The 12,613-nt window shown below is 43.8% G+C and overlaps 1 protein-coding gene across 1 annotated transcript in view; it reads right to left on the minus strand.

Moving 5' to 3' along the window:
- Window positions 1-7,199: 7,199 nt before the first annotated feature.
- Window positions 7,200-12,613, minus strand: part of RASAL1 (RAS protein activator like 1) — a 158,068-nt gene continuing 152,654 nt past the window's right edge. Inside the window, exons 19-21 of the mRNA XM_077461250.1 lie at window positions 7,771-7,891; window positions 7,551-7,630; window positions 7,200-7,458 (exon numbers count right to left, since the gene is read on the minus strand). Coding sequence (XP_077317376.1) covers window positions 7,337-7,458; window positions 7,551-7,630; window positions 7,771-7,891 — 323 coding nt within the window. The 3' untranslated portion in view covers window positions 7,200-7,336. The remainder of the gene's footprint in view (window positions 7,459-7,550; window positions 7,631-7,770; window positions 7,892-12,613) is intronic.

Raw genomic sequence — 12,613 nt, forward strand, 5'->3', positions numbered from 1 at the left:
AGGCACAGATCTGGGGAAGGGTACATAAAAACTGCTTCAGCATTAAAGGTCCCAATATGCACAGTGGCCTCCATCATCTGTAAATGGAAGAAGTTTGGAACCACCAGGACTCTTCCTAGAGTGGGCTGTCTGGCCAAACTTAGTGACCGGGGGAGAAGGGCTTTAGTCAGGAAGGTGACCAAGAACCTGATGGTCACTCTGACAGAGCTCCAGCGTTTCTCTGTGTAGACAGGAGAACCTTCCAGAAGAACAACCATCTCTGCAGCACTCCACCAATCAGATCTGTACAGTAGAGTGGCCAGACGGAAGCCACTCCCCAGTAAAAAGGCACATGAGAGCCCACCTGAAGTTTGCCAAAAGCCATATGAAGTACTCTCAGACCATGAGAAACAAAATTCTCTGGTCTGATGAAACAAAGATTGAACTCTTTGGCCTGAATGGCAAGTGTAATATCTGGAGGAAACCAGGCACTGCTCATCATCTGGCCAATACCATCCCCACAGAAAAGCATTGTGGTGACAGCATCATGCCGTGCTGAGGTTTTTCAGTGGCAGCTCAGAGACTAGTCAGGATTGAGGGAAAGATGCAGCAATGTACAGAGACATCCTTGATGAACCTGCTCCAGAGTGCTCTGGAACTCAGACTGGGGTCAAGGTTCATCTTCCAACAGGACAGTGACTCTAAGCACACAGTCAAGATAACAAAGGAGTGGCTATGGGACAACGATGAATGTGCTTGAGTGGCCAAGCCAGAGCCCAGAAAACCTGATTGAACATCTCTGGAGAGATCTGAAAATGGCTGTGCACCAACTCCCCATCCAATTTGATGGAGCTTGAGAGATCATGCAAAGAAGAATGAGAGAAACTGTCCAAAAATAGGTGTGCCAAGCTTGTAGCCTCATACTCAAAAAGATTTGAGGCTGTAATTGGTGCCAAAAGGTGCTTCAACAAAGTATTAAGCAAAGGCTGCGAATACTTATGTACATGTGATTTTTTTTTTTTTATAAATTTGCAAAGATTTCAAAGTTTTTTCATGTTGTCATTATGGGGAATTGTTTTTAGAATTTTGAGGAAAATAATTTAATCCATTTTGGAATAAGGCTGTAACATAACAGAATCTGTAAAAAGTGAAGTGCTGTGAATACTTTCCGGATGCACTATATGTACTTGTTGTCATCTTTAATGGATTACCTTTACTTGTGCGCAGGGGCTGAACTGTTTTGCATCTTCTAATGCCCTGTACACACGGTCGGAAATTCAGACGGAAAAAGTCCGATCAGATTATGTTGTCGTAAAATCCGATCGTGTGTGAGCTCTATCGGACTTTTTCTGTCGGAATTTTGAGAGCTGGATCTAAAATTTTCTGACAACAAAATCCGATCTGACTTTTTCCAATCATGTGTAGAGAATGCCAATGGACAAAGTGCCATGCATGCTAGGAATAAATTACGAGACAAAAGCTATTGGCTACTGGCCTCTTTATAGTCCCGTCGTACGTGATTTACGTCACCTCGTTCTGAACGATCGTATTTTCCGACAACTTTGTCCGACCGTGTGTATGCAACACAAGTTTCGGCCAAAATCCGTCAGAAAAAAATCAGACAGATTTTGTAGTCGGACTGTCCGACCGTGTGTACAGGGCATAAGACAGGTACAAGAAGAAGCCATTTGCCTTAGTTATTTCTGGGCTGTGCTTACTAGAGCGAGTTGTTGCAGGAGGAAGCAACAGATATCCAAAAATTTTCTTATGTTAACCCCAGGTCAACCTCAGGCACGTGATCCCTAGTTGTAATTGGTCTGTACGTAGTGACATAGTTGGTGTAAGAAAATTATTTAGACATCATTTTGGGGAAGATACTTAAAAAGTAGGGTTGCACCGATACCACTTTTTTAAGACCGAGTACAAGCTTCAATACTTTTTTCCAAGTACTCGCTGATACTGATTCTTTTTTTTAATGTCACTGTGACAGTGGCACTAATATGCAGCACTAATAGATGGCACTGATGAGGTGTGGACTGTGTCGGTAGTTTTTTATTTTATGGTTTTTTTTTTTACAATGCTTCCTTCTTTTGTGTGTGAGAGGTGAGGGGGAGTGGATGGTGTCAGTGTTTTTTTTATTATTTTTACTTTTAAATATTTATTACAATGTTTCCTTTTTTTTTTTAATCAACCCTGTTGGGCGAGCTTTAGTGAGATGTCAGTGACTCTGTCCATTAAGAAAAGGAAGGAGCCGATAAATGACATATATACCGACTCATTCCTCTGCTCTGTATCCTGACAGATCTGGGACAGGGGAGGGCAGAGGAGCACAGAGGGGGACCGGAGTGCATGGGGGAACCAGAGGAGCGCACGGGGAAGGACATGGAGGGGGACCGGACTGGAACACATGGGGACCACAGAGTAAGACATGGAGGGGGACACAGGGGAATCGGAGGAGCGCATGGGGGAGGACATGGAGGTGGATCAGACTGGAGCACACAGAGAACACAGAAGAAGACATGGAGGGGGACCAGAGGATAAAGGGAACAGTCAGGGACGAGGTGTGGTGGTGGTGGGGGTTACAATCACCAATCTCCCTGTGTGGCTTTCAACAAAGCGGCTGAAAGCAGCCGGGAGGGAGAGAAGAAGCGGCTGTCAGGTGCTTTATGGAAAGCCATACAGGAAGATCTGTGATTTAACTCCCCTCATTGCCGCAGCTCGTTCCTGACTGTCCAAGTATCGGGTCAAGCATCGGAGCATTTGCATGAGTACAAGTACTCGTGCAAACAGGGCCGGTGCTACCACTAGGCGGACTAGGCAGCCGCCTAGGGCGCACTTTAACCTAGGGCGCAGCTACAGCCCCTGGGAGGAAGAAGTTGGGGAAGCATCCAGCAAAACGAACAAGCCGGCGGGAGAAGGAAGTGACAAGCTGGCCAGCCATGGTGGCAGGGATGGATGACAGCAGTGGCATAGTAGCGCTACGTGGGGGGGGCGGTAGCCGGTTCGCTCACCCCAGATGACATTACACAGGATCTTGCCGGAGACACAGGCAGCGCCGCTGGACAGCACAGCTCAGAGAGAAACGGCGGCTTTGCAGTGAACAGGAGGCAGGGCTGGGGGATGTCATGATCTCTTCTATAAGCGGAGGGCTGGAGGAGCAAGCGGTGATCGTGAAGCAGGCAGAACTAAGTAAGTCTGTGCTGTGCAAGTTTCAACACACACACACGGACAGGAGAGTAACATGGGTGGAGGCATGAACCCCTTACTGTGTGCAGGGCGGCCTGGGACAGATGAGATGGAAGCCCTGCATGTTAGGTCTGGGCTTGCCGCGATTTCCGCTCCCCCTTCCTGGACTGTCAGGGATGTCACTGTGTGGTGGGAGGACAGGCAGCAGCGCCGCTCTCCTAGAGATGAGGCTGCCATGGCTGTTGCATTATATTGTGTGCAGAGGGAGGGGAACAGATTTGGGGGATACCGAGGATAACTAATGTGGGGGGGGTACAGAGGGGAACAGGCTTGAGGAGGGCAACAGAGGATAACTGATGATTGTGGGGGGGGGGGGGTACGGAAGAGAACTAATGTGTATATGGGGGGTTACAGAGGGGAACAGATTTGGGGGATATAGAGGGGAACTGATGTGTGTAGGGGTTACAGAGGGGAACAGATTTGGGGGATATAGAGGAGGGGTACTAATGTGTGTAGGGGTTACAGAGGGGAACAGCTTTGGGGGGGTACAGAGGAGAACTAATGTGTGTGTGGGGGGGGGGGTACAGGGGGGAACTAATGTGTGTGGGGGGAGTACAGAGGGGAACTAATGTGTGTGTGTGTGTGGGGGGGGGTACAGTGGGGAACTAATGTGTGTGGGGGGGGTGTTTTACAAAGGGGAACTAATGTGTGTGTGTGGGGGGGGGGGGGGTACGGAGAACTAGTGTGTGGGGGGGCAGAGGGGAACAGATTTGAGGGGTACAGAGGAGAACTAATGTGTGTGTGTGGGGGGGAGGGGGTACAGGGAGGAACAGATTTGGGGGGAGGGGGGTACAGAGGGCAACTAGTGTGTGTGTGTGTGTGTGTGTGTGTGTGTGTGTGTGTGTGTGTGTAGGGGGTACAGAGGGGAACAGATTTGGGGGGTACAGAGGAGAACTAATACGTCTGTGGGGGAGGGGGTACAGAGGGGAATCGATTTGGGGGGTACAGAGGGGAACTAATGGGGGGGTACAGAGGAGAACAGATTTGGGGGGGGGGGGTTATTTGAGGTGTGGAAGTTCAAGTTCAGCTTTGTAAAAAAATAATAAATGCAGATATTTTTGCAGTTAAAAAAAATGTGCATTTATTATTATTTTTACTAGAAGCCCATAAAGCATTGTCACTAGTGTATCTGTCTGCTCGTACAGATAGGCAGTTGCATAGTTAGCCTGTGCGTATAGTACTCTAGCATGTCCGTATACTAGCCAGTCTGTATAGTACCCTAACCTTTCTGTATAGTACCCTAGCCGGTCCGTATAGTACCCTAGCCTTTCTGTATAGTGCATTAGCTGGTCCGTATAGTACCCTACCCTTTCTGTATAGTACCCTAGCCGGTCCGTATAGTACCCTAGCCTTTCTGTATAGTACACTAGCCGGTCTGTATAGTACCCTAGCCTTTCTGTATAGTACACTAGCCGGTCCGTATAGTACCCTAGCTGGTCCGTATAGTACCCTAGCCTGTCCCTATAGTACCCTAGCTGGTCCGTATACATGGACAGGGAAAAGGAGGTGGAGTCATGGGTGGAGCCAATGGGGGGGGCGTCAAAATGTGGTTTCGCCTAGGGTGTCAAAAATCCTTGCACCGGCCCTGCGTGCAAATGCGCGATATCGGCACCGATACCAATACTAGTATCAGTATGGGTGCAACTCTATTAAAAAGTATCACCTCAAAGTCCAACCTAGTTACAGAACAACTCTCCTTCAATAATGATAATATGATCAATATGTTTATATAGCTATCATTATATGTTTTAAAAGTTAAAGCACTTTTATTGACCAAATATGTAAATTTTATTATTGGTACTTAAATTGCACTGTCAAATTACGCAGAACTTTACACATATATATTGCACATTCACAACAGTCCCTGCCCTCAAAGAGCTTACAGTCTAAGGTCCCCAATTCATATTCATACATACATTACACAATACTAGTGCCAATTTAGACAGGAGCCAATTAACCAACCAGCATGTCTTTGGAGTGTGGGAGGAAATCAGAGTACCCGGAGGAAACCCATGCAGCACAGGGAGAACATGCAAACTCCAGGCAGGTAGTGCCAAGGTTGGGATTCGAACCAATGACCCTAGTGCTGCTAGGTGGTAGTGCTAACCACTTAGCCAATTATTATTCATTTTATACAGGATTTATATAAAGCCAACAGTTTGCACAGCGCTTAACAAAATGAGCCAATGTGCTGCCCTATTTAGGATTTTTTTTCTCAAACTACAATGTAGTTAAATCTCATGTAAACCTTATTTTTATTATTATTTCTTTTGATCAGAATGTTTCTACATGTGTGCTCTTGTATATGACAATTGGAAACCATGCATATAGATGAGTGTCCCTGAAAAAACTGAGGTGCCCAGACATAGGCTGATTAATGTACAGTACAAGGATTGCCCACCCCTTTGAGGCTGATAAATATATATTTACAAATATTAAACATTGCACAAGGGTTGTTCACTGCCATGCTATTGTAAATTCTTGCATCTGTCAAAATTGGCCATCAATTTCAGGCTGTACTAGGCAGCTAAGGTGTAGATTTAGCAACAATTTTCCTATATATAGTCAGCTTTAAGCCCAACTCCAGGCAAAAATAAAATTTAAATAGCACAGTCTACATCAATTACCTTACTTCTCAGTCTTGATACTGAACACCTCTTCTTAAGCCATTTTGCAGTGCTAATGGAGCAAAGTCACAGTTTCTGCTATAAGCCAAGCTAATTTCCTGCCTTGGAGATCAGACATTTTTCCCTACTCATTATCTTTTTGGGTAGTAGTCCCCTCACCACCCACTGCAGGGGTCACCTTCACCAATAGATGTCCATATTGTGTAGGCAGTGATGTGGATACTCAAAGAAAGACCCCAGAAAGTAAACAGAAAAGGAGAGAAAGATAGTTTTGAGACTGTGACTTGAGATAAGTTAATGGGAACATGGATAGTTTTTTTTTTTCCATACCAGCGGTTATTTAGAGTGGGGTGGGAGGAGGGGTGCGAGTATCCTGGAGTTGGGCTTTAGGGGCCTCTCTTAACAGGCTTTTCTTCACTTCAAATGGGTTTTCCATTGCCACTCAAGTCTATAGGAGTGCAAAATCCAATTGAAACAGATCAAAGGGTACTGTCAAATGTGCTTGTCAATGATCTCCAAAGTGTCTTAAAATTATGTCAAACTGTTGCCATTGGCACAAGCCGAAAACTTGTAAACACAGACCTTGTCCATAGACCTCTAAGATTTGACAGATGCGCATTATCAGGTATCACCAAAGCTCAGCTGCACCATAAACGTTATTGTTTTATAGAATGTAATTGTTAGTAGAGGGGAGCATCATTAGCACTACTTGTTTCAGGGGGCAACCAGTGAAAGGGGACAGGTTTTCCAACCTGCTTATTCAACTGTCCATATGGACACTGGCCTCCCACAGATATAAAGTCAGTGCTGGATTCTGCTGAAAAAGGCCATACTGGGTAGCTCAATTATGAATGGTTGCAAAGATTTTCTAATTAATATGCTAAATATATGCACTGTTATTTGAATGTAGAATCATTGGAAGTGGTCTTGAAACTAACTTTGAGACAAGTTTGTTTTAATGTTACAGGTTACCGCCATCAAGATCAGCTAGGGCAGTGTTTCTCAATTTCAGTCCTCAAGGCACACCAATAGGTAATGTTTCCATGCTATCCATTATATTGCACAGGTGATTTGATCAGTTTCACTGCCTTAGGAATTACCACAGCCATTTCATCTGAGGGAAAGCCTGAAAACATGACCTGTTGCGCCTTGAGGACTGGAATTAAGAAACACCAAGCTAGGGCTGTTGTACATAGATTCTATAAAAAGCTAAAAAAAAAATGGTTATTATCTGTAAGCAAGCTCAACTCAGATCATTACGGACAAAAAAGTGTGAAACTGCTGACATCACATCCTGCGGGAAATAAATGGCTTCCCTAATTGGAGATAAAAAAAAATGAGGTAGTGAACGGTTTTGTTGGCTTTATTTTTTTTTTTTTGACCTTTGGAACAAAAAATACAAAAGTCTGAAAAATGGCCATATGTGTACAGCAATAAAAAGAATTGGAATATGTCTGGATGTGTAGGCTGTCATCATTTCTGTTTTAAATACAGTTACTATGATTAGGAGCCTCTTCCCTTTCCCTACGTTCAAAGACCTGGTGTGCTCTTTGCAAGTCCTCAATGATAGTTAGCAAATGTCTTGCTGCAGATGAAGCGATCAGGCCTGAAGGAGGAAAAAATAAAAAATAAATTGCTAAACTGGTCATGTTATACAATTTCACAATAGTCACAATATCCTCTGCAGTAATACTGAACCTTCAAATCCTTTCTCGGTAGGACCTCTTGATTCTGCTTTCCCTGTGGCCACAACATCTGCACCATCCAGGTACTTGTTCCTGTTAAAAAGTAGGCATATCATATGCCGAGGCCAGTGGTTTAAAATACGAAGAAGATATCTTAAATGGTTACTTCATATGGCTAAATGTTAGGGAGGCAACCACATATCAACAAAAACTAAGAAGAACCATTTGCAAACCTGAGCACGTCCTTGACCAATAGAAGATGCCGATATAACACCTGAGCCTCAGCATCTGGATCCAAAGGATCACTCCAGTCTCCCAATGTCACAGCTAAATGTGTCCGGCTACAACCACGAACTGTAAGACACACAAAATAAGAGTAATTTTGACTTGCCTGTAAATTACATATCTTGGAGAGCAGTACAGAATACAGGCAGAGAATTCATATACATGGGTTATAAGTATGTACCTTCAGGTGATTGGACATTAGCAAAGCTTTATAAGACATGCCCACTGAGTGTCTTCCCTGTAACCCCTCCCCACTTTGTGAGTTCTCAGTTTGTAACAAGCAACACACAGTAAACCAAGGAATGAAAGTTAAGGTGTCCTGTACTGTACTTCAAAATATGGAATGTACAGGCAAGTCAAAATTCCTCTCATTTTAATCATACAGTACACAGGCAGAGTATTCATACACCATGAAATGTACCCAAGCAATAAACAGGAAGGGTGGGCAGTAATGAGGCAAACACAACTCTTGCCAATAGACCCAACAACGGTCAGAAGAGGTAACCTCAGAGAGCCACTTTGAGAGCCTTGCGGCCAAAAGCGGTGTCACCAGAAGATTGGCAGTCCACCTGGAAGAAGACCAGGTGGCAGCCTTACACAACTGTGTTAAAGGGGCTTGGTGCTGAAATGCCCAGAAAACTCTCACTGCTCTGGTGGAATGGGCAAGTTAAAGTACAGGAGGAGATTTCTCATTGACAATGTAAGCACTTGCAAACAGTTTTTGTATACTGTACATTATGCAATGGTGGACTTTGAAGCAGGAGTGTCCCTTGTGGGATGGAATGCTGAGACCACCTTATGACCCTGGATATAAGACAACCTTGTCATTGGGAATTTTGAGGAAAGGCTCTTTACAGGAAAGGGCCACCACTTCAGAAACGCATCATCTGGCAGACAATAGTGTGCAAAAAGGGCACTTTGCATGATAGAGCATCTAGAGCAGGGATATCCAAACTATGGCCCTCCAGCTGTTGCAGAACTACATATCCCATGAGGCATTGTACGCTGACATTCACAGACATAACTAAGCATGATGGGAATTGTAGTTCCTGAACAACTGAAGGGCCATAGTTTGGAGACCCCAGCTCTAGAGGAATATCATGAATAGGTTCAAAAGGGTTTCTGCAGGGAAGACAGAACAAAGCTCAGATCACAAAGAAGCACAGGGTGCGGCAAGGGAGAGTGCCTTTGAAAAAGATTTGGCAAGGCGAGACCTCATCTTTAAGAGTACTTAAGGCTTTAACATTGGTCAAGTCTTAATTGTCAAGACCTGACTGTAGGAAGGCCAGAACAGTCTAAATATGATTTCTTTAACCACTTACAGACCGGACCATTTTGCTGGTCAAAGACCAGACCACTTTTTGCGATTCGGCACTGCATCGCTTTAACTGACAATTGCGCGGTCGTGCGACGTGGCTCCCAAACAAAATTGATGTCCTTTTTTCCCCACAAATAGAGCTTTCTTTTGGTGGTATTTGATCACCACCGCGGCTTATATTTTTTGTGCTATAAACAAAAATAGAGCGACAATTTTGAAAAAAAAAAAACACATTTTTTTTAAACTTTTTGTTATAATAAATATCGCCCAAAAATATATAAAAAAAAATGTTTTCCTCAGTTTAGGCCGATACGTATTCTTCTGCATATTTTTGGTAAAAAAAATTGCAATAAGCGATTGATTGGTTTGCGCAAAAGTTATAGCGTTTACAAAATAGGGATAGTTTTATGGCATTTTTATTAATAATTTTTTATTATTCTTTTTTTTTACTAGTAATGGCGACGATCAGCGATTTTTATTGTGACTGCGACATTATGGCGGACACATCGGACATTTTTGACACATTTTTGGGATCATTGTCAATTATACAGCAATTACTGCTAGATACAGTGCCTTGCGAAAGTATTTGGCCCCCTTGAACTTTTCAACCTTTTGCCACATTTCAGGCTTCAAACATAAAGATATAAAATTTTTATTTTTTGTGAAGAATCACCAACAAGTGGGACACAATTGTGAAGTGGAACGAAATCTATTGGATTTTTGAAACTTTTTTAACTAATAAAAAAATGAAAAGTGGGGCGTGCAAAATTATTTGGCCCCCTTGCGTTAATACTTTGTAGAGCTACCTTTTGCTGCGATTACAGCTGCAAGTCGCTTGGGGTATGTCTCTATCAGTTTTGCACATCAAGAGACTGAAATTCTTGCCCATTCTTCCTTGCAAAACAGCTCGAGCTCAGTGAGGTTGGATGGAGAGCGTTTGTGAACAGCAGTTTTCAGCTCTTTCCACAGATTCTCGATTGGATTCAGGTCTGGACTTTGACTTGGCCATTCTAACACCTGGATACGTTTATTTGTGAACCATTACTTTGTAGATTTTGCTGTATGTTTGGGATCATTGTCTTGTTGGAAGATAAATCTCCATCCCAGTTTCAGGTCTTTTGCAGACTCCAACAGGTTTTCATCCAGAATGGTCCTGTATTTGGCTGCATCCATCTTCCCCTCAATTTTAACCATCTTCCCTGTCCCTGCTGAAGAAAAGCAGGCCCAAACCATGATGCTGCCACCACCATGTTTGACAGTGGGGATGACTTTAGACGAGACTTTTTATGGATATCTTTGAGAAATGGCTTTCTTCTTGCCACTCTTCCATAAAGGCCAGATTTGTGCAGTGTACGACTGATTGTTGTATGGACAGACTCTCCCACCTCAGCTGTAGTTCTCTGCAGTTCATCCAGAGTGATCATGGGCCTCTTGGCTGCATCTCTGATCAGTCTTCTCCTTATCTGAGCTGAAAGTTTAGAGGGACGGCCAGGTCTTGGTAGATTTGCAGTGGTCTGATACTCCTTCCATTTCAAAATGATCGCTTGCACAGTGCTCCTTGAGATGTTTAAAGCTTGGGAAATCTTTTTGTATCCAAATCCAGCTTTAAACTTCTCCACAACAGTATTACGGACCTGCCTGGTGTGTTCCTTGGTCTTCATGATGCGCTCTGCGCTTTTAACAGAACCCTGAGACTATCACAGAACAGGTGCATTTATACAGAGACTTGATTACACACAGGTGGATTCTATTTATCACCATCAGTCATTTAGGACAACATTGGATCATTCAGAGATCCTCGCTAAACTTCTGGAGTGAGTTTGCTGCACTGAAAGTAAAAGGGGCCGAATAATTTTGCACGCACCACTTTTCAGTTTTTTATTTGCTAAAAAAGTTTAAATTATCCAATAGATTTCGTTCCACTTCACAATTGTGTCCCACTTGTTGGTGATTCTTCACAAAAAATTAAAATTTTATATCTTTATGTTTGAAGCCTGAAATGTGGCAAAAGGTTGAAAAGTTCAAGGGGGCCGAATACTTTCGCAAGGCACTGTATATGGTTGTCTCAAAGAAGCAATTACTGATATTGCGGATTCCATGTGAAATTCTGGAATTTGAAGGAATTAGCAGAGGAATTTTAAATCCAGAATAGGATGATTGCCCCCATTGGGTTTTGGTACTGTGAACAGGTTTGAGCAGAATCATTTGAACCTGTCTTGTGGCAGTTCTGGCACAACAACTTCCTGGGACAAGAGGTGGCTCAGGGCGTTCTGCAAATTTAACTGTCCTTGGGCAGTGTTTGGTTGATTTAAAAGAAGAAAGCAGTGAGGTGATAGAGTTTGGAACACCTTTTTTTTACCTTTGAAACCACAGACTGAACCCCACATGTCTAGGACATTTGTGACCCAGAGAGAGGCAAACTGTAACAGACATTGCCACCACACTCTCCTCCCCCTCACCCACTCTTAGGAGGGAGGGCGCCACTTTATTGTGAAGAGGGCTTTGGGGAAGGCTTGGTGGCCATGGTGGGCTAAGAAGAAGAAGAAGGGCTGAACTTAGATTTTGAAGTTGCAGCTTGGTTACAGCGGACAGGTGATCTGCGTTTACAGGAGCTAGGGGCTCCTAAGGAGGGCGATTTTGGGTCCATCGCGATGTGCAAGGACACCTTTCTCAAAGACAAGAAGCGGCACCTTCTAAGCGTAGCAATTAGGTAGTTTTAATGCATAAATGTAAGGTAAAAGACAGATGCACTCACAAACACACGATGGTGAAGGGCATATTTCATAAAGATCATCCGCAATTGTCCTGGACAGCAGACTGTAGCCTGGTGTAAGCAGTGATGTCCGTGTTCGTCCCTTGTTACGATTGTGGTGGTGGAACCCAGTGCTGTCGAGATCCGGGGAAGGGAATCCGCATAATTCCGGACCCAGTGCTGTGATGTCGTCACTTCCGGGTACAAGATCAGTGGGATGGTGCGCGCGTTCGAAGCATGCGTGCTTCTTCTTTAGGCTCTAGTCAGACTAGTCAAGTACAGCCAAACAAGCTTTATACCACTCTGAAAATTTGTCACTTGAGGTTTATTAGGGCATCTCTACAAAGACAAGTAGAGCAGAAGGCAAATCGCTATAATTGCTGTGTAAAAAGCACGACCCTTAAATATGTGTTGGTTGTCCATTATTCTAGTCCAGTTAGCTGCAAATTGACATACTGAAATTGCAACAAGAGCTGATTGCAGGACTGTGCCTACAAGATTAAATATATCCTTTAGGAGCCTCTCAAACTCTCTATCTGCACAATCTTTGAAAGAAGGAACAGCTTCAATAGAAACAGTGAGATGTTTGTTTAGGACAGAGATGGCAGGCTCAGCTACAGGAAAAGCCCACTTTCTGAACTCTTTTTCATTGGATAGAGTTCAGTAAACAATTTGGGTGGAATGAAAGTTACTTTGGGAGTGATCCAGTCCTTATATACTG

The sequence above is a fragment of the Lithobates pipiens genome, unplaced genomic scaffold (assembly GCF_037356315.1).
Source record: "Lithobates pipiens isolate NorthernLeopardFrog02 unplaced genomic scaffold, aLitPip1_a1.2 Scaffold_3, whole genome shotgun sequence".
NCBI classification, from domain to species: Eukaryota; Metazoa; Chordata; class Amphibia; order Anura; family Ranidae; genus Lithobates; species Lithobates pipiens.